Source organism: Myodes glareolus, chromosome X (genome assembly GCF_982192425.1).
Source record: "Myodes glareolus chromosome X, mMyoGla1.1, whole genome shotgun sequence".
Classification (NCBI taxonomy): Eukaryota; Metazoa; Chordata; class Mammalia; order Rodentia; family Cricetidae; genus Myodes; species Myodes glareolus.
Window position 1 is genome coordinate 116,941,886 of NC_142053.1, and position 22,682 is coordinate 116,964,567.

General features: G+C 41.5%; 1 protein-coding gene across 6 annotated transcripts in view; it reads right to left on the minus strand.

The window, feature by feature from the left end:
* Positions 1-22,682, minus strand: part of Phka2 (phosphorylase kinase regulatory subunit alpha 2) — an 89,077-nt gene that overhangs the window by 45,776 nt on the left and 20,619 nt on the right. For all 6 annotated transcript variants that reach the window (XM_087903044.1, XM_048440687.3, XM_048440690.3 and 3 more), the window contains exons 3-11: positions 22,085-22,243; positions 19,055-19,102; positions 17,879-18,047; positions 16,940-17,022; positions 13,588-13,668; positions 10,722-10,820; positions 8,473-8,619; positions 6,563-6,616; positions 5,885-6,007 (exon numbers count right to left, since the gene is read on the minus strand). In XM_087903044.1, coding sequence (XP_087759170.1) covers positions 5,885-6,007; positions 6,563-6,616; positions 8,473-8,619; positions 10,722-10,820; positions 13,588-13,668; positions 16,940-17,022; positions 17,879-18,047; positions 19,055-19,102; positions 22,085-22,243 — 963 coding nt within the window. The remainder of the gene's footprint in view (positions 1-5,884; positions 6,008-6,562; positions 6,617-8,472; positions 8,620-10,721; positions 10,821-13,587; positions 13,669-16,939; positions 17,023-17,878; positions 18,048-19,054; positions 19,103-22,084; positions 22,244-22,682) is intronic.

Consider the following 22,682-nt stretch of genomic DNA (forward strand, 5'->3'; position numbering starts at 1 on the left):
AATAATCAACCTTTTTCTTTTTCCTTCCTTCCTTCCTTCTTTCCTTTTTCTTGCTCTTTCTTTCCTTCCTTCCATTCTTCCTCCCCCTCCTCCTTCCCTTTGCCTCTCCCTCTCTCTCTCCCTTCCCTCCCACCCCCCTTAAGGCTCTTGGAGTGATGGTTCAAGTCAGTAAAGCGCAAGGGTGAGGACCTAAGTCTGGATCCACAGAATCTTCATAAAAGACCTGGTGACACATCTATGACCCCAGAGGTGGAAGAGGTGGGACAGAGACCAAGTGGATCTTGTTGTGTGATATTTTGATTGCATTCTGAAATTCCCAAGACTGTCAATAAAGTTTGTTTTGATTCAAAGGGTGGTGCTAACTACTAGCAGTATGGTGGGGCTGAAAGAGGGTCTCTGTTCTTTTAGGATGGAGGAATGAGAGAGAGGAGGGGTCACTGAGGCATCTCTGATCATTAAGGTTCTTACTCTGATATCTGACTCCTGAGTTTTTATTGTTAAAGAATAATTAGATAAACACATCATCTGGCATCCAACTCAGGGCACTAAATCAGGAGGTAGCCATCAGGAGGTAGCTGCTCCCACCCTGGTTTTGCAGCCACCAGAGCCACTGCCCCTGGCTGGCTTTTCCTCCCTTGGCCCAGGCCCTCTGAGTGCATCTGGGATTTTCCTGTTGCAGCCTCCCCACAACAGCCTCGAGCTGCTGCCCATTCCCAGCCCTAAACTCCACAGGTGCCTGGGCTCCAAATGCCACAAGTGTTAGTCACCCACCCTGAGCTGGTCTGCCTTCAAGTGGCCCCATGTCCTCACTTTCTGCCATGCATGCTTCTTTCACACATTTCCCTGTGTCAGCATTTGAGGTGGCTGAGTCCCTATCCCCGCGAGTTGTGCGTTTCCCCTGGACGCCCTCTTTAAGACACTGCCATACCAAGTCAGTTGCCTTGACACCTGCTTGGGCTTTTATTGCTGCTGTGACCACCACACACTCTCAACCCCCAGCTGCACATGAGCAGCTCTCAACCAGGTCATGCACCACCTGTATTCTCTGCCCAGCCATGCTATGTAGCAAGAGCCAGTCTTACACTTCACTGTCATCATCATCAGATCTGGTGAGACACCTGGGGATTCTTAAGGGGGGGATTAGTTTAAAAAAGGTTTTCCCCATGTAAAAAATAGGAAATAATATTATGATGCCGGATATTAGGTCCCTGTATGGTTCCACATGCATGGCTTGAAAATGGAACAAAATAAAGGGATAACAACTTAGCTGGGATTGACATAATGTCAATTATAATCATTATCAGTTTGGAAATTCATGCTTTATCCTTTAAAAAGTTGTTTGATGTCAGTGCCAAATACAAAAAACTGACTGGTAAGATACAATCCTTACTTAGAAAGACATACTAATGAAACTAGGAAAAATATTCACACACAGACAGAGGCATCTGGAGCAGAACCTACTACACCACTCACTGCACTATGAAACGGAAGAGGAGCAGTACAAGGTTATTAGGAAACCAACCTTAATTTCCCCAGTTACTATTCAAGAATGACCACCAGATGTTAGGCATCTCCAAGGCTATTGAGAAGTTAACTGGAATCCTATAGAAAGTTTATATTTGAAGAGATTTAAGGAAGCAATAGTTTCATATGGTATGCATTCTCCTTTTGTAAAGCAGATGTTAAATTCATGGACCACTTGGAACAGAATTATTCCACGAGACTTAAAAGATTTAATTAAAGGAGTATTGGAAGCTGACCCTCAGTTACAATGGAAAATGTGGTGAAGAGATGATTCAGATGTCAATACCTTAGAGAAAATGTTTGAAAAGTTAAAAAAAAGCCTTGTTGGGAATTACAAATTGCTCCTGAAAACATACAAAGAGGGTATTTTATTAAGTGCCTAGGATATAAGATAGGTTTACAGAAAATTTAATCATAGAAAGTACAAATCAGGAGATATCAATTACAAACTCTTAATGATTTCAAAAATTGTTGGGAGATAATTAACTAGCTATGGCCTAGAACTCAACTGACTACCCAGGAACAAAGCAATTTACTTCAAACCTTACAAGGTGATAAGGACATAAGGACATAGTTCAAGAAAATTATCAGCTGAGGCTGAGAGAGAATTGGCTTTGGTAGAAAAGAAATTATAGGATGTACATGTTGATCATTTGGATCTAGAGCTTAATTGTATTCTGGTTATTTTACCTTCTATGCATTCTCCTACAGGAATTCTTATGCAGAGAAAATATCTTAGAATGGATATTTTTTAACACACAAGAGTAAAAAACTAAAGAGCCATGTAGAAAACATTTCTGAGTTAATTCTGAAAATTTGTCAATTAGTAGGAGTAGAATCAGCAGAAATGGTGGTACCTTTTACTAATGCTGAAAATTCCTCATTATGGACAGAAAATGAACAATGGCAAAGAGTTTGCAGTAATTTTTGAGAGAGATTAGCAACAAATATCCCAAAAGCAAGAGAATTCAGTTTATAAAGAGAACTAATTGGATCCTTCCTCACATTGTACAAGGAATACCAATTTCTAGAGCCTAATTCCATACTGATGCAAAAAAATCAGAAAAGACAAGTTATAAGTCAGGAAATTTAAGTAAAGCAGCTCCAAGTCCTTATGATTCTGTTCAACATCAGAATTATATGCTAGTCTCAGGGTATTGTTAGATTTTCCAGAGCCTCTTTCTTTTGTGTACCACAGATATATTTAACAAACTGTGTGGTTCTTTAACCTCTCTGAGATCTGCTACATATGACATTTAAAATGTTTAAGTTTTCTGCAGTGAACCATGACCGTTCCTAACAGTGACCATTTTAAGTCTCCAAAGGATGATGGGGACCCATAATAATTTCACCTGGATTGTGATAATGCTACTAAACTGATAAACATCACTCAAAGATCAACTTTGGACCACAAACTGATCAGCAAAATTTCAAGGTGGCTAGCTGAGGTGGTCCAGCCTCAGGCACTACTCCAGTCAGGACTTCAGATAAGCCCTATACTTTACCATTACACAGAGACTGGCAACAAATGATATAGCTACCTCTCCTAGTATTTGACCATTATTTCAATTTTCTCAGGGTCCTCTAGAGATACCATTGCTCCACATACATCAGAATGCAATCTAGAGAACAAGACACCCACATTCCCAAGAGATTAGTTGGGTAGGTTTTGGTCATTCAGTGGGTTATGGATATTTGTCATTATTTAGGTAGGTTGGTTACAAGTTGTTTTTGGTAATGGTCAAGAAACAAGCTGAACAAAGGAAATTAGAATTAAGGATCTCATTCCAAAAAGAAAAAGGGGGATATAGAAATGACAGGATAAACGGGTAGATTATTGAATCCACTTTTAAACTAAAAAAGCAACTACTAGTCTTAAATATTTTCTATTGGTATGGACTTTTATATATTGATACAAATTTAAGGTTATTTTTGTTAGAACATACTGTACATAAGTACATATGTTTCTACGCTTGTTTAAGGTATTGTACATATGCAGCTCGTTTAACAGAATAATGTGCATTTCTAATCTTTGAAACTATTTAGAATAATAAAGAAGTGCAGGTTAGTAGTCACTTTTATCAATCAGACTTGTAGTCATGTTAGGTAAGCTTTCAAGGTCAAACAGAGATAGACTTTAGATAGGGGTTCTTCAAACACTTCAGAGATGTACATAAAATGACATTTTAGATGTTTTAATAACACAAGGCTTCTCATGACAATGAAACATGTCTGCTCCTGGCAGCACCAATCTACTTCCTGCCTCATCTGTATCAGATCCTCAAAAAGGGCCTTCCTAGCTATGAGCAAACTTACAATATTTGATATATAATATGTGGACCCTGAATGCACAAAATATGATGCTTGGCTAACAGAGGGAAGTGTGAACGAAAAGCTCTTGAAAGAAATCTGTGTCTGCAGAGACTGATTAGTGATTTGAATTCAGTGCTGTGGAGAGACTGGAATGCTGCAGATACAAAGGCTAGTGACCCTATTTTGGACTGGGTCTAGCCCTCCAGAACAGCCATTCCTTGCCCACCTCTCTGTGAGAATTAGTATCCTGTGACTAATAATAAAAACCTGGAATTTTTTAATTTAGCAAACCACTGGCCTTCACCTTCCTAAAAGCTCAACTAGCATCTGGGGCTTACAGAAAAGCATCTCCTATCTCACTGTACCCACCTCTCTGGTGTACCCACCCCAGCACTGTATTTTAAATTTGCCTTTATTTGTGACTTACTTTCTTCTGTAAAACTAAAAAAACTCATGAAACTGTTTCCACGTTGGAACATGGAGTTTTGAGTAGCCTAAGTACATGTTTCGGAACCATGGACACTTAAAATGGTTACAGAGTAAACTATCTCTTATGCCCTTAAAAAAATATGAAGCATAGGAATTTTAATCTCATTCCCCACTGTCCCCTTCCTTAATCAGTGGTAAGTCTATTTTCACTGAAACTCAAAGTCAGTCATTCTGAGAACTTTCAGTACTTAGAATAAAAGACAAGAAGGCCTAAGATAAACTCTAAATACAATGCAAGAGTGAATAATGAAAGGACCTTACCATTTGAAGTTTACTGCCTATGTTTCTGAGCACTAAACTTTCAAAAGCCAAAATGCATGAGACTACTGCCGATCTCCTTCTCTTCCAGCCCCAGGATATGATCAGAATGGGCTCTGAGAAGCCAGAGTGAGATCCTGGTCAACAGGATCTATTGGCACTATTGAACGTAGTGGAAACTAGCAGATAGGGTGTACCCGGAGGAAGTTAGTCACTAAAGTTATGCTCTTGGGAGAGTGTACTGGGGCTCTAGCTTCTTCCCCAGCACATACCCTGTTTCTTGGCCAATATGAGGGAGACAGTTTTCTGTTGTTATAGGCTCCCTACCACAATGCATCACAAATCATCACTGAAAGACCAAAAGGAATGAGGCTAAAACCACCTAGGAGCTGAAACCTCTGAAACAGTGAGCCAAAAGGGGATTCCCCTCCTTTTAACTTATTTATTTCAGATATTTTGTCACAGCAATAGGAAGGCAACTAATACTGCAGGGCAGCGGCGTAATCTAAGCTTGTCTTTTTAATAAAATCACTTGGGCTCAGGTGTAGAGAATGGAAAGAACAGGGAGAATAGCTGGAGCTTGGAGACAGGGGTTGATACACTAAACAAAATGTTATCTGAGAGTATCTCTAATCCAGAGTACCTCTGAACTAGACCTAAAAACAGCAAAGTTACCGTCTGATCTGAAAGGGATAAAAAGGAACATCTGTCCAAGATAGACAAGAACTATGCTTCCTAGCACGCATGCCCTTGTCTAATTCCCCCAACGCCCACTTCTGAGTATGTGCCATCCATTTAACCAAGCATGTGATGGAGACACTTTGCCATTTCTGTAAGAAGACTTAAGAAAGCTTGGCAGCCTATGCGTTTAAATTTCTGGGGAAAAGACAACTATGGCATGAAAAAATCTAATGACCCAGAGATTCTCCTGCTGTGAAAAGCCCAAGTGAGGCACGTGGATAAGAACCAAGTCCCTGCCACAGCTGAGCATCCAGCCTTAGCTGGCAGTCAGATGTCACTCACCAGACATGCTAACGGGACCATCTTAAGAGTTGGTCCTCTAGCCCAACTATCCCAGGGGACATGAGGAGAAGCAGAGACAATCTGTTCCTACTGGCTCTGCCAAAATAACAGAATTATGAACAAATAAATAAGACAGCTGCTGCTTTAATTCACTAGGCTTCGGAAAAGTTTTTAAAATGGCAACATATAGCTGAAACAAAACGACTCTCTGCTAATAGTGATCAGCCCATCAGTGGGATCAACAGGCTTATGAGCACAGTGCCCAGCATTTTCTCACCTGAACAGCATCACCATTGAAGATTCCATCTATGATTAAGTAAGTCCAGAACACAGGCCATTCACATTCAATGTTTTCAAAGAGCTTAAGTTCAGCGGGGTCATAATGCAGTCGATGAGGGTCCTAGAACCCAATATATAAAAGTTTTAGAAAAGGATGTTACATTTCCTACACAATGTCACTCTGCCTCAGCGTTGTTATGATTAGGAGTCTACAGTCATGGGGAAATGCTAGTTTGGGCAAAATTTCAGACACCAAATCAGAAATACACAAAGGATTTCTCGGTAGTTTGACACTAAAGTATCCTATCTCTCTCTTAAAAAAATAGCAATTTGTCTATCGCAGTGCTTGGCAGATGATCTGTTTCATTTATATCATAATTTATATCATAATATTAATCACTGTGGCATTAAAACCCAAGAGAAGGCTACAAATTATCTTTAGAAAATAACGTGTGAGCCACAGACTTACTCATCCTTGATTTACGAGTTGGTTTCACATTACCGGCTTGACCTGATGATCAGTCTTTTCTGTATAACTCCAGGCTTGCTAACTCCAAAATTAATACTTTCCTTCCCAATATTCAACATGTAATTATAAGCAATAGAGGGAAAATGACACAGTGGCAAGTAGATATGGAGCAGGTAAGGAACATAAGAAGCAATATTTAAATACAACCTCTCTTGGGGTTTTATAACCATCCCGAAGGAAGCGACAACATCCATAACGCCCCTGGTAAGGTGAATAAAAAAAAAAGCAGAGCTGATGAAATCAAAAGAAATTTTCTTTGCCTTTTAATTTCAACTCAAGTCAGTACTTCATCCCCTTTCCCTTGCGTTTTTCAGTGAGCAAACATGTACCGGTGTTCTTTGCTTTAATGTAAAGAGTTCTTTTTAAGTACTAAGCAAAGCAAATTCAGACTTGAAGAGAACACAGGAGCATTCCATCAGAGTCTGGGGTGGGGCTGCAAATATGCTCCTCAGGGGCTCAGTGAATGACTATTCCTTCCATGAGATTTACAGTATCAGACATAGACGCAAAGGTAACCTCACTTGGTGAGGAAAGCACTGATATCTGAAATGTTTGGCTGTTCTGTGTATGTCTGGGATGCTAAAGGCCAATCCACAGACTCAGTGCACTCAGGCTGTGCATGTTGAAGGTGGTCTGCTTCAGAGGCCTCGCAAGACCTGGAGGAGGGGGAGGGAGTTATGAAGTGGAAGTATGGAGGTAGGGCCTCCTGAACTATGTGGTAGCTGGTTCACTGCCTGCAGATGTCATGGTTCCTCTCCAGTTTTCTGGGTGTCAAGAAAGTAGGCTGGGTACGATGGTGCCTTATTCCTAATCCCTAGATGCAGCTTTGGATGCCTATTTCCCAGTTTCTTTAGGAGATGGAGCTGTCCTGGCAGGCTTGGCTATCACTTGTCCAGAAGGTCTCTATACAAGTTCTGTGTGGTTCTGGGAATCATGCCAGGGGACTCAACATAGAAGCCACTTGTCCTGTAAGCACATTACAACTGCCCTGTCAGCTGCAGCTACCTAAATTATCCCCCTTTCTCCACAGGGCTTAACCCCTCCAGTTGCTTTCTTTTGGGAATATGATTGGAGACTCTTCAATTGCTTTGTTTGCAAGGGACAAAGATATTTCTTGCTGAATATAGGTGGGACAATCAATATGGAAGCTTTGACTTAGGAAACTTACATCCTTGGACAATTTTATAGATTTCTGTTTGCTGAGAATGTAATAGAGTCTCACCATTCAAATTCTTATTGGAATACAAAAATATGACTTTCATTATATTTTATAATTTTAATATTTTTATTGTACTTTGTCCTCATTTACCTATTATTTTCTTGTCTTCCTCTCTTCCCCATTGGCTTCTTCTCTTTTCAAAGTCAACCTTTCTCCTTTGATGTGATGTGATGTGATGTGTGTGTGTGTGTGTGTGTGTGTGTGTGTGAGAGAGAGAGAGAGAGAGACCAGCCATTTTACTCAATCCCCATCCACTTTATTTTTCTGTGACAGAGACTCTCACTGAACCTGGAGTTCACCAATTCTGCTAAACTGGTTGGCCAGCAAACCTGGCGAATCCACCCATCTCTTCCTCCCCAGTGCTGGGATTATGGATATGTGCTGCTGGATTGTGAAATGGTTTCTGGGGATCTGAACTCAGGTCCTCATGCTTGTATAGCAAGCAGTTAGATATGTGCTTTTGTTCTGGCAGGGTCTATAGAGCTTTCAAGAGATTCTGGAAGGACTCTTCCTATAACCTCTAAGCAGTGGTTCTCAATCTTGCTAATGCTGCGACCCTTTAATATATTTCCTTATGTTGTGGTGATCCCCAACCATAACATTATTTTCATTGTTACTTCATAACTGTAATTTTGCTACTGTTATGAAACATAATGTAAATGTCTGATATGCAGGATATCTAATATGCAACCATTATGGGGTTTTCACGACCTAAAGGCTGAGAACTGCCGATCTAGGGAAACCACACCACGAGCTACAAGGATAAGTTAGATGCCCCCATGTCATCACATGAACATGGCATTTAATGCAGAACAGGGGGGCATTGTTCAATGCTTACCTGAAGCTTGGAAATAATTTCATTCTTGGTCACATTCACAAGGTTCACATCTTCTACTGCAAAGGCCGGGAAAGAAATAATAGAAAGAAGTCCAGCATCGATTTCTTTAGATGTTGATGCTCTTGGCAACATGGAGAAAAGAATTGACTATAAAAAAAAACCCAAAGAAGTGATTAAGCTAGAGAAGCAGGACTAGCTAGATAGAGTAGCTAGGGATCATCACCTTAGCCTACAGGAAACATTCAAATGAGTTTGTCTATTTGGAGAAGGACTCAGTCTTACCAGCATGGCATCAGCTGGCCACCCCTGCTTACCCAGCCACCCAGACAATGCTTTCTCTTCCTTAGAAGAGGAGGGGGAGTTGAAGAGAACATGACAGTCTGAGGCTTGTGCTCAGAAGTGCTATCTCCCTTCTTCCCATGCTCACTGATGGGGAAGAACTACAGTGCTGTTTATGTCAGCGGCCAAGACGTCTGGCTACGAAGACAGAAACCAGACGAAAACATTCACACAGGACCAGCAACACAGAGACAGATGCTTTTGTGAAACGGGACTAGATGAGTTAGGTAAGCTAAAAACTGCTTTAATGAGGAGTAAAATTCAGAAGATCTCCTGAGTGTCAGACCAAACAGTTTAGTTCCAGAACTTTTTAAAGATTATCGGAGGCACTATGATAGGATTTCAACAATAAGGTAACTAGATTAAGCACTATAAATGTAGAAGGGGGTTAGAATTATAAGGGAATGTTTGGAAAAGTAAAGGAAGTAATGTTGAGATCTAGTGTGTACAGATAAAACAAGCTCATTAAATATTCCATCTGCAGCTAGAGATAAGGTATTATAACAAATTAATACACAAGGACTCTGAGACACAGGATGCATGCCCAAGGTCATGCAGCCAGTGATCGAGCTAAGATTCTAACCCAACTTCTACTTTCCCATTACACTATATCTCTACCAAGACACATACCAGTCAGTATTCCCTTATTAGTGTATACTGTAAGAAAATACCACAGACTTCATTAAGGAGTATGCTTAGTGAGGAAAATGGAATGAGCTGGAAGGTGGGGCTGAGTGAAACCTTTTAGCTCTAGAATAAACCTTTTTTACAGTCAACCAATTCTTGGCTCAGTTCTTTAACTGTAGTCATGAATCACTTAATGAGTGGCACATTCTGAGAAAAAACAGTATTAGGTGATTTCATCATGGTATAAATATCATAGAGTATACTTACAAACACTTAGATCATATAGTCTACTACACACACAGCCTGTATGGTACATTTTGGTTAATAAGAGACAAAATACACTATGATACCACATTTATGCTGTTCATCGTTGACCAAAATGTAACTATAAAGTACATGCCTGGAAACACGAACTCTCACTTGAAGCTTTTTACAAGTGTTTGGGGTTTAGTTATTTTGGAGACAGGATTTCATGTAGCTTAAGTGAGTTAAGTTGTAGTTAAGTTAGCCTTGAACGTGGTAATTAATTCCCTCAGTAGCAAAGATGAGCTTGGACTTTTGGTCCTCCTGCCTCTTCCTCCTGGGATTACAGGCATGTACCATCAAACATGGTTTACTACTTACAAGTTATGTTTCTGATTCACTTTAGTCCCAGCACATAGTAGGTCTACCACATAGTAGGTCCACACTAATAATTGCTAATAATAATTAAGGACTTCCTGCTTAATGGCATCCCTTGCACTCTACCAATCATTCCTGTGATCTGTATTTCAAAGAAGTTCTATAACTTTGCCATCTCTCTTCTCCCCTCTCCCACTCTGCACACTTCAAGTGCAATGCCACTTGTGAGCCACTCCATTTGGGAACACTAAGAAACGAAGCTGTGAGAAAAGCACTTACATACTCAAAACAATATAGACCAGATTTTGCTTCTAGCAAAACCAAGATGCTTTGGCTTTAGCTCCACATACAGAGACTCACCATGGTTTATGTCTGCATGGTACTTTCTGGCTACAAAGCACTTGGGCAAGTTGGCCAGGTTCATTTACTCTGCTCCTTACAGTTACTCTGTGAGGCAGCAGGGAAGGCACCTATACCACTTTAGAGATGAGGAAGCTGAATCACAAAGAGGTCACGCCAGTAACTGGAAGTGGGGCCCAAGGTTTTCTTAGCTAGGATTCTCCTCCCCTATTTTCTGGAGCCTATGTTGAGAAGGAGGTTGGGAGGAGGCACACTGTCTTTAGCCTAAGATTCACGCCAGTGGCCTACAGGCTGGATGTTACCTGGCAGTGCTCCACTTCGTCAGGCATGACATGGATGACTGACTTGCGTCCTCCATGGGCTCCAAAAAGATCGAGTTCATCAATTGCTTCAAGTGCTGCCTACAGAAACGGGTAAGAATTACTGTTCTTTTTAATAAACACAATGCATCCTAATTTGGCACACCTTTTTCATTCCACAATCTAACATGCACATTTCTGCTAATGGCGATGAAGAATGTCTTTAAAATCCATCTTACACCTGTCAGAATAGCTAAAGTCAAAAACACCAACGATAGCCTATGCTGGAGAGGATGTGGAGTGAGGGGAACACTCATCCATTGTTGGTGGGAATGCAAACTCGTGCAGCCACTGTGGAAATCAGTGTGGCGGTTTCTCAGGAAACTGGGGGTCAACCTCCCTCAGGACACAGCAATTCCACTCTTGGGAATATACCCTAAAGATTCCCTAACATACTACAAAAGCATTTGTTCTACTATGTTCATAGCAGCACTATTTGTAATAGCCAGAACCTGGAAACAGCCTAGGTGCCCCTCAATAGAAGAATGGTTAAAAAAGGTGTGGAACATATACACATTAGAGTTTTACTCAGCGGTAAAAAACAATGACATCTTGAATTTTGCATGCAAATGGATGGAAATAGAAAACGCTTTACTGAGTGAGGTAAGCCAGACCCAAAAAGAGGAACACGGTATGTATTCACTCATAAGTGGATTCTAACCATAATTAAAGGTCTTTGAGCCTATTATTCGTGATCCTAGAGAAGCTAAATAAGAAGATGAACCTGATGAAGATTATTTAGCTATCCACCAGGAGGTAGGAAATAGACAAGAGTCCCAGGTAACCTCGGGTGCATGGGGGGGTGGGAGGGTTGATGGAAGGGGAGAGGGTTAGAGAGAAGGGAGTAGGGGAGGAATGGGGAAAGCTCGGTGGCCTGGGATGGGGGGGGAGGGAGGAAGGATGAATATGGGATCAGGGAAGAATATATTTCAACTAAGGGAGTCATTTTAGGGTTTACAGGAGACTTGATTATATATGGGATCCCAGGTCCAAGGAGAGATCCCCCAGATTGTTCTCTGGACAGAGGAGAGGGTGCCTGAATCGGCCGTGGCCCATAACCATACTGATGTATATTTTGCTTATCACCATAGATCCTTCATCTGGCGAAGGACGGCGATACAGTCGGAGACCCACATTGGAACACCGGACTGAGCCCCCCGAGGTCCAAATGAGGAGCAGAAGGAGGAAGAACATGAAAAACGAAATCAGTACTGCGAGGGATGCTATCACCCACTGATACAAGGGAACGGATCTAATGAGAGTTTACCAAGGCCAGTTGGACTGGGACTGAACGAGGAGGTGATCTAACCAGATTCTCGGAATTTGGCCGGATTCTCTGAATGTGGCTGGCCCGAAGTCTTTCTGAAAAGCCATTGACTATGATACTGGGACCTGTTTCCTCGGCATATACTGGATTTTGGGGATCCAGTCTGTTTGGACACTCACCTTCCTGGACCTGGAGGGAGGGGGGAGGAACTGGAACTTCCCACAGGGCAGAAAACCCTGACTGCCCTAAGGGACGAAGAGGGAGGAGGAGAGGGAGTGGGGGGAGTGGGAGGGTGTTGGGAAGAGGGGCGGAAATGGAAATTTTTATAATTTAATAAAATTTACTTTAAAAAAAAATCTATCTAGAGTCCTATCGTCATGGTCTCTTCACTTTCAGTAGCTCAGAGCTTTCCAGGATGACAATGTTCATTCTATGAATAAGAAAGAAAACAGGAAAACATTTCCTCATATGAAAGTGATATTCTACCAAAAGATGGAAAATTAACAAGACGCTAACATCATGTGTAGGGGCAAAACAATAACTCAGGACTGGCTTTCCGTTTACCTATTTTTGCAGTTAACCTACCTCATGGTTAATTGAGAAAGTTAATTAGGTTTTTAGTAAAAAGTACGCTTTCCATCAGTTTGCTATATCGGAGCATATTCATTGTTGTTTTTAAAACTGTGGCTCTGGAACCTTCATGCTGTCTAAGCAGTCCATGCCTACATTGAGAAGGAGGTGGGAAGGCTGCACACTGAATGTCTTTAGCAAGAGATTCACACCAGTGGCCTACAGGCTGGATGTGCCCCACAGGTCCACTGTTCAGCTTTAAGAGTTCTCCGAACCCATTTTGTCTTCTGTTTCCATTCTTCTTGTCTCCATTTCTGTCCTGTCTTATCTCATTGCCTCTCTTCTCTTTTCCCTTTTTAGAACAGGGCCTCACTGTGCTGCCCAGGTTGGCCCCAAACTTCTGGGTTCAAGTCACCATCCTGCTTCAGTACTCTGAGAAGTTGGAATTAGAGGCACACATTACAGTGCTGGCTTGAAGACCATTTTTTAAAGCTGATTTTTAGTTGAAATACTTTCAAGGAAAGATCACAGCATCCCCAGTATCCCTCTTGCCCTGTTCTCTTTTTCTCTGGCCAGCTTCACTGATGGTTGTTACTTCTCTGACCTTGTAGACTTGAAGCTGTGCATCTCACCTACAAAATTCTCATGTTATTTAACCTGCGCCATGACCTAGAGAGGAAGACTGGACATCAATAACACAGCTTAACACCAAGAGCTTGGACCCATAGGTGACACATCAAATAGTAAGGGTTGAACAACTTCGTTCCTGTCACATGCAGACTCCAGCGTTGGAAATCTATCTTCCTGACCTATAACTTCACTTGGCTGGGGTACAGGTGCCACTTGGATTTCATATATTTGCTGCTGACTTTCGAAAGAAAAGTACTAGTCATATTAAATTCAAATTCCTGAAGAGGAGAACCTGACAAAAAAGTAAACACACACAGAGGGCAGAACAAACAGGACTGTCACCTTGGCCATTCCCACAGAGCTTGCGTTCAGTTCTGGAATGCCCTGATTAGTCTTATCTCCACGTTCCCACATTCCATAATCCTGGGGAGAAAAAGGCAGCTATCAGAGGTGGGGGGTACATAAGAAATACTATGGAAAAGCAATTTCTTTCTGCTAGCACAAGCACAATGAAACAGGAGGATGGCTTCTCAAAGGCTTTGTGGCTGTATATATTCATTCTGTTCTTGCTCAAGTTCAGCTTAGGAGGCCTCTGTACAGAATTTTAGAAGAAAATACTCAAGGGGAACAAAAGAACACACAAAGACACTCTGAAGGCTTATTTCTAAAAGGCATTAATTTGTAACAAACTCAATTTGCAGAGAACAATATATTTTACTTATCTTAAAATCAAAGTGTTGCCCTTCTATTTGGTCAATTCCTTTGAACTTATTTAAAACAATTTCAAAAACTATTTTTAGCATTACCTCTGTGTAAAGAAAATGTTCATCAAGGAACTGAAGCCGAGGTCAAAAACGACTCACTGAACACACAAGGTGTTAAAGACCTATTCACACAAATTAATTTAGAAGACTCAATACATATATACCTATCTCTGGTGATTCGTATTTTTATTAAAAAACCCAAGTGCCATGTGTTGATTCAAAATACTGCATACACTACTGCAAGAGCAAAAACCTAACAAGATTCAACATGACTGCCTAAATATAAGATACCAACAGACATGCTACCATGGAAGGGGAAAGGTTCATGAAGCCTCAACCACAGAAAGAACTACAGGCAACTAAAGAATACTGGCAGTGGGAGTAATAGTCTGTCCCAAGGAGGAGCACACCAATTGGTTATCTGACACCAAACAGTCAGTCCTGAATAATACACACACACACACACACACACACACACACACACACACACACACCACACACACACGTAACATAGAGACTGAGTAGATTATATTTAGATATTTAATGAAAAAAAGGCCATGAATTTGAAAGAAAATAAGGAGGTATATGGGAAGAGGGTATATTTGGAGGGAAGAAAGGAAAGGAGGAAATGATATAATTATATTATACTCTCAGAAAAAGTAAGAGGAGCAGGGTTGATGCCAAAATATCAGTCTTCATTTTTTAATATCCAAAGAGGAATGATGGACATAGTGGCTCTTACTATGTGAAGTCATGAAAATTGAAAATTAGGACTAATGACGTGGCTTCAGGGGTGGTAAAGACTTCAAAAATATTAAAACAACCAGGCACAGCACTCATGCCTGTAATCCTAGCACCTAGAAGGTAGAGGCAGGAGAATTGCTGAGTTTGAGGTCATCCTGTCTCAAAAAAAAGTAAAAATAAAACAAATAAAAACCAAAACAAAACAAAACAAGGAAGAACATTTACAAATGTGAACACAGAAACCTAGATATACCAGGGTCATTGTAGACCCTTGTTGGGAGCTGTGAACCCCCAGATCCTGAATTTCTTGTAAACAATGTTATGCTTATAGATGCTCTGAGCATGAGGCCCTCAGGAGTTCCTGATGCCAGGGGAGTGGTTTCTAGTGGGTTTGGTTGGGGTGTGGCTATCAGTTAAGGATCCCTATATAAGCTGCCCCTGTACAGAATAAAGGAGGCTTTCTTGGGGAGTTCAAGGATGACCCGTGCCGTGTCTCTGTCTGTGTGTCTTTGTGTGTTTAAATCTCCAGGCCCTTGCCCAGCTCGCGAATGGTCCTGTAGTGCAGGCACCGCAATACAGGAGTACCATACTGTCACGTAGTACAGGCGAGTGGTACAGACCCTGTCCTGCAAGCAAGCCTTGTAGGTGGACCCACGTGTCTTTTCTCATATCTGCGCATTCTTTTGCTTCTAATATTTGACATTCCAAGCTAGAAAATTCATCCTTGAAGATGGTGTGATGCGTTCAGCCTCCATTTCAGATAATGACTGAGCAACAGTTTCTTCCCTAGCAGATCACATCAATGATTCTCAGCATGGCCATACCTGCTAGAGTCTGGCCTCCACCTTCAGCATGCCAGCAACTCGACAAGACATCCGCTATTTCCAGTGTCAATGTTCACCTGGGCCTTTACTCTGCACCCTCTACCCCAAATGCTCCCAACCTCTGCTCTCCCTAAATCACACCTTCCCCACCCCAGCCTGTTCCGGCCTGTACCTGTTGATTCCTACACTCAAATGCCCTTTCTCTCCCTTTCTTATGGGAACCCTACTTATCTCCCAAGGTCTACCTGAAAGCATACCTTTCCCACAAAAATCTCTTAAGTTTCTTTAGACAGGTCTGTCAACTTTGATACTACTGACATTCTGAGACAGATAAGTCTAGACATAGGGTTGATGTGGCTCTCTTATGTATTATAGGCAGTTCCTGGCCTTCGCTCACAAGATGCACTCTCTCTCCTAAGTGTGACTGCCCCAGATGTTTCCAGATACTACCAATGTCTCCTGTGAGAGAACACAAATCACTGCTTTAGAACGGGGATTAGAAAACTATGACCCTTGCTCATTTTTCATGAAGTCTACTCGAGACACAGCTATGTTCATCTGTGGACACAGGATCTACATAGCTTTCCTGTTGCACAGAGTCAGGTAGCTGCACAAGCCATAGGGCCATCTGCCCTTTCCTTACTGCCATGATAGTCTGCCTTGCAAATTGGTTATTGTCTAGAGCAAAGGTTCTCAACCTGAGGGCCACAACCCTTTAGAGGTCAAACAACCCTTTCAAGATCACCACTTAAGATCACCTAAGACTCAACCCCAGAACACTGATATTTACATTACAATTCATAGCAGTAGCAAAATTACATTGATGAAGTAGTCACAAAAATAATTTTATGGTTGGGAGGGTCTCCACAGCATGAAGAACTGTATTAAAGGGTCACAGCATTGGGAAGGCTGAGAACCACTGTTCAAGTAGTATATCAAGCTTCATCTTCCAACATAGACAGAAGCCTTGAGGAAGTGAACTCTGTTCATGTTTATACGGGCAGTGTGGCCTTCTCTGCCTGTGGGCTGATGGGGTAAACCCCATGGTGCCCCAGTTCCCATTGAGGCACCAACATGGCTCCTTTGGCAGCCCAACGTAGATCAGCTCATACATATCCTACAGGACATTTTTAATACATTACTGAATATAGTAATGTATTCAGACAGTGTGTGGCACATTCCAAAATGAAATCCATATCCCAGGACAAAAACTAAATACTTTGCACACAAAGGTGACACATTCTGACAGCTCTAGCTTCGCTAACATTCTAGTGAGCCACAAATAGCCGCCTTTCACCAAACTGGATGATTTTATCTGATTGTTTGACAACTAGAAAAAAGACTACCAGCATGGGTACTTACAGCAACTTTATATGCAGCTTCTATGTAAAAGACAAGGTTCTGTATGAAGGCCACTTCATCGAGGGTGAAAATAATACGCAAGCCTAATAAAGAAAAGCGATACCGTGAAGAGAGTTGCCAGTTATACGCAAACATTTTGCTAGCAGATAAGCCTTTCGATCTTATCTTTACTTTTCTTATTGGGCACCAAAGTAACTCTGATGTAAGTCCCAAGGTTGATGTGTGAGCCGAGAAAGCAGAAGGGCCGGAAAAGGAAAGACAAAGTGAGGAGCTCCCTCACTGAGGCTGTGTCTAAGGGAAGAATGTTCAGAGGTAAGGCGTGGGTTCTCTAGAACATGTTCTGTTTGTACAGAGAAGATTCCAACAAAGCAAAGATTGGACTCCAGAAGTATCATTCTCTAGCCTTGAGTGAGCCAAAGGAAAACCTGCACCTGCCCATGTAGGGGCTAACTTCTGTCTATAGGTGTCAGCCTGGGCCCCTGCAGTTCCTGCCCTAGCAAGACACAGATGCACATGACACCACAGGGAAGTACACTTTTCCTCTGTATAATCTACTACTCATTTATAGTACATGGTATGTTCTCAGTGTGTCCCTCTGAAATTCAGTGTTACTAATGTGACAGTTCTAAGATGTGGGGGCCTTATGAGTTTAGAGCATGGACAAATGAGGGCTCTCGTGGAAGAGTCTACACACAGCACCTAGTTCTTAACCCATCTGCTATGTAAAGACAAAGTTTTCTACTTCAGAGGAGGCAGTTCTCACCAGACACCTCAACTTGTTGGTACATTTTAATCTTGGACTTTTCAGCCTCTAGAGTTGTGAGAAAAGAAACTTCTATGCTGTTTGAATTCCTCAGTCTTGGGCATTTTGTTATCCCAGTACAAATGGACATTACCCCCTTTACTTTCTGAAATGTCACTCGAAAGGCCATGGCTCACCTGAGGCTGTCATCTGGGCCAGGAACAGGAGGAAGAGGGAGGTGGCATCCACCTGGAGGTGGCCCCACTGGTCATCAGCCACCACGGTACTGCAAGTAGCAGTGTTATACTTGGCGTGCAGACTGTCCTTGGTGCTCTGAGTGTGCTTGAACTTCTCCACTTTGTCCACCTGAGGACGAAGGCAGGCTGGCTTCACATAACTGTACAGGTTCATAGCTGGCAGGTGGCATATCTAGGGATAGTCACTGAATCTTCTAGACCTCTTATGCGACACCTCTGGGAGCCAGGAGGATGGGAAGTGGGTGCTAATGAGCAGTACACACAGGGGCCATGATGGAGCTTCTTCCCACTCACTCCATGGAAACACCTCAGCCCAGAGATCATAGGTGAGGTTCAGGTCAAAAGGTATCCTTGTCAAAAGACTCCCCAGTGGGGGCAAATGGTACGTTCTCAAGGACATAGGGAAGGAAGGAAAAGAACCTGTCTAAATGCAAGCTTCTCTTTCCTTAACATTGCAAAGAAAAAAGTGCAACGTCTTTGGCTATTCCAACTAAGGATGGGGTAGGAGCACATGACCCTCTGAACCGGTACAGATCCTAGTAGAAGGTTCTGTGTATAAACATTATAATAAAATGTTTCATTTGCCTTACACTGAAGATATACACTGAAGTAAATAACAATGTCAACTTCCAAACATAAATTCCATTTATTCATCGTTTGTGTGTATGTGTGCAGGCAGGCATGTGGGCGAGGGCAGAGGACAACAAGCATGTGGGTGCTAGCACTGAACTCAGGTCTTGAGGCTTAGTGATGACTGATTCATCTAGCTGGCCCCACAAACGACAAATATTCAGAACTGAAGCACTTGACCTGAAGCGACAGCACCCAGAATAAACAGTAAGTAGTGCATGGGTTTCTCTGAGTGGTTTTAGTATCATTTTTCTTAATTGAAAAAAGACATGTTCTCCTTTTATACACATAAATCTTTGAAAGTGGACCTTCAGAACTGTCCTTTGAAACTATGGTTCCAGAGCATAATGAAAATTAGTGAGGGTAATTTTAAAAAAGAATGTAAGCAAAAACTATTTCTGTTTTTTTCTTGAGAAAGTTCAAATGTAAGAAAGACGCCGTCCCAATTAAACTGATGCACACTCCAGTCTGTCACATCCCGCCTACCTGTCTCATCATGCACTGGAGGAGACCTCGCATCAGCTTCACCACATTCTGTGGAAATAAAGGGGCATCAGGAACAAGGCTTAAAGAAAACCAATTACTCATACATGGCCAAAAAGCCAGTGTTGTCTGGCAATATTCCAAAAATGACAGATCCCAACTATACAAAAGTATTCTGATTGATCACAGTATTGAGACTTTTCTACTCCATCACAAAATAAATGTTTTGACAAAGTGATTTATCTCAAATGAAAGTGTTGGAGCAGATGCATCTTTGGGCTCTGACATTTTTATGAGCTTTGTATTCTGGAACTCTATGGTACATTTCTTAGTAATTTATTTTTGTTACACAAAGGATGAATTAGCCTGCCATGCCTGTCCAAAAGTAACGATACTTTGCCAAAGGAGCCATTTGTGATACCATTATTGGACCACTAAGCAAAGTTCTTACAAAATACAAGTGGTATCCAAGATTTTTAATAATAATATTGCAATCAATTACTATCACTATCATTAGCATTCCAAATCATAATAATGTAGCCAGGTGGTGGTGACGCACGCCTAGGTGGGGCCAGCTAGATGAATCAGTCATCACTAATCACAGCACTAGGGAGGCAGAGGCAGGCGGATCTCTATGAGTTCAAGGCCAGCCTGATCTACAGACCAAATGATAATAATACTACATTAATTAATTAAATACTCTATCCAGACACTGTGAAAAACATTTTATTTATATTATTTTGAATTCCAGCAGCAGCCTTATAAGGTGGGTGGTATTTTCACCCCAGTCTCTGCATGAGGAACCTGAGCCTGAAGCAGATGAAGTGACATTTCTCAACTCTCTGTGATGACAAGGGGCGTAGAAAAACAGAACCTAGATAATCGGATATCATGGACTAAAAGAAGTTTCTACTTACAGGCATGGGTGTATCATGGCACACACCACACCTTACAGGGGGCATCAGAGTAAAAGGGTCTGAAAGTTCATGGTCAAGGAAAAGTCCGGAAGTCGGACCCTTCTTCCTCTAAAATCCTAGAATCCTAGAAGATAATTCCATTTTTTTTGTTACAAAATCTGTTGGGGAAGAAAACGTTACCTCAAATATAAGGTAAAGTTAGCATTGTTATAATGGTTAACGTACACAGCACACATGTTTGTCAACTGACTTCCTCTCAAACTAGGAAAAACTATTTCCCATGAGAAGAGATGAGTGATTTCCAACTTGGACTAATACTGCCAATCACCAGTCATGGGGAAGCATCTGGAAATGTGGGGTAGGGGCATTCTAATCAGAACAATGACAGAGGTGGAGATTATTGGAACTTAATGATCAGGTTAGAGTCCCTAAATATCCCCAAATGCACAAGACAATCTCACACAATGAAAGATTACGTTAATCAAGACCCAAGTGCCCCTTAAATGAATATTTTTCATAATCAAGAGTGATATTTCCATTAATATTTATTTATTTTGTATCACTATGCAGCCTTGGATAGTATGGAACTCACTATGTAGACCAGGATGGCTTCAAACTCACAGAGATATAGCTGCCTCTGTCTTCTGAGTAGCAGGATTAAAGGTGTGCGTCACTATGTCTAGTCCCAGCTTTTAGTTTATTAACCACACATCAAATAGTAAAAGATATTAAGTATGAAACATTGTGGTCTATTTGAGTTTCAGTGAAGGAAGAGAAAATTTAATCAACCTTAGTGAATATGTGTGTGCGTGTGCATGCGTGCGTGTGTGCGTGCGTGTGTGCGTGCGTGTGTGTATGATGGGAGAGTTGCAAGGCACTCAATATAAAATTATTATACCAGCAAATAACTGATGCACTCATCCATCCCTCTTTCTGGAGGAGCCGCCAGTGACTGTTATTTGTAATTTAAAAAACTTTATATACTTCAAAAACTGAGTGATTTCATCAGCTCACACTGAGCAAGCCCTGGTCAAATCCAAGCTTTGCTCCCAGAGATAAGCTTCCTTTCTGAGCTTTCCCACAGTTATCAAATTTCCTTCATGCTGCTTATCACTCATGCCCATTTGGGTTACTATAAACAAGCAACAACTGGGCCCGATCATCCACTAGCTATGAAGGCTGTCCAAGGATGTATGAATTAAAGATAAATCCTAGGACATTTGGTACAGTGTGTGCTTATCTTGTGTGAGGCCCCAAGTTCAGTCCCCATTCCCTAAATTCCATCTTTATGAAGATAAATCTCAAATGTTCTCATGCCAGGATGATTATACTTTTCTATTTCAGGGCTCCTTACCTAAACACTAGTACTCAAAACATTTGGAAAATATTTGTCCAGTACTGGAGATTAAACCCAAGCCCGCTAGCATGCCAGGTAAGCATTTTAGCACTGGGTTACATCCTTCCTCTGAGTTTGGAAACCTTAATATAAAACCTTCATTGAGCTATATGGCAAATAACATAGGCACAAAAACTAAATAATGCCAATTTGGCTCAGATCTAAAGGGTGAGTATGAAAGAGTAAGACTCACTTCCTGGAGAATGGTACAAAGTAGAAAGACATTTTAAAAGGACGTTTAAGAATTGTTTTAAGCAATGGCAACGGCATTTATATAATATTCTTTGGAATATAACCACCCACTCTGAAAAGCACATGCTTTGGGATGTCCAGCTCTGATATATTGAATTTTTTGCTTTCTATTTTTTTGTCTCATTTGGTGGCCAGGGTGAAGAGTTGGTACATGTGGTGGATGGCCATGCATCAACTTCTCACAAATAATCATATCATGAGAGAGAAATATAAACAGGTAGGCATATTAATATGTTGGGGGTAGAAATTTGGATGGTTTTGTTTTCCATTTAATGTGCTTTGTGATGTTATTGCTTTATCTCAAACACAAAGATGAATGTGAGGTGCCAACCATCTGAATGCCTTCACAAAGTATTATAGCAGAAATGAAAGACTACATCCTAACTGTTATGCACATACAATGATTTGTTCATTTCTAGTCCAAGGAAAGGTACTGAGCAAACAAGACACTGATGTCATCACGATTACCTGTTCCAATTCATAGGCCTTGGCTTTATCCTCATCACGGTCAGCATTCTTGCGGTAGGCCATGCCCAGGCCCCAAACAGCCAGGATGCTATAGATGTTGTCCCGTACCCAGGCATCCTTCTGGTCATGGCTGGCTGATAACAGCCCAGTGACTGGGTTCTAATTAGAGAAAAGACAAAAACGCTTGGCATCCATCACCCCTCATAAATCTCTTATACAATTAATGTTTACCTAAGGCGGAGAACAAAGGGCACAGAGAGACCCAAGTTCCTACTGTCTGTATTTTAGATGCCTCGTTCGTGTAATTAGGAGAGGAGGTAAGAAAATCTCTAAGGTATGTTCTAATTCTTATATTCTTTTTCAAACCTTCAGACTAGACAAACAGAAAAAGTCTACCAGGCTTTACCAATCTGCGTACTGCAGGCTTCAGGTCTTCTTGGCCTTCATGTTTCCAATCAGTTGATAAAGCACTGAACATGGGAACAAGATTCAGGGCCCTGATCCACCTCCTAGCTCTATGAGGTCAGAAAAGCTATCAGCCTTGTCTGGACCTCAGCTACCATGTTTGCAATCCAGATAATTCATTCATCTGACCAGA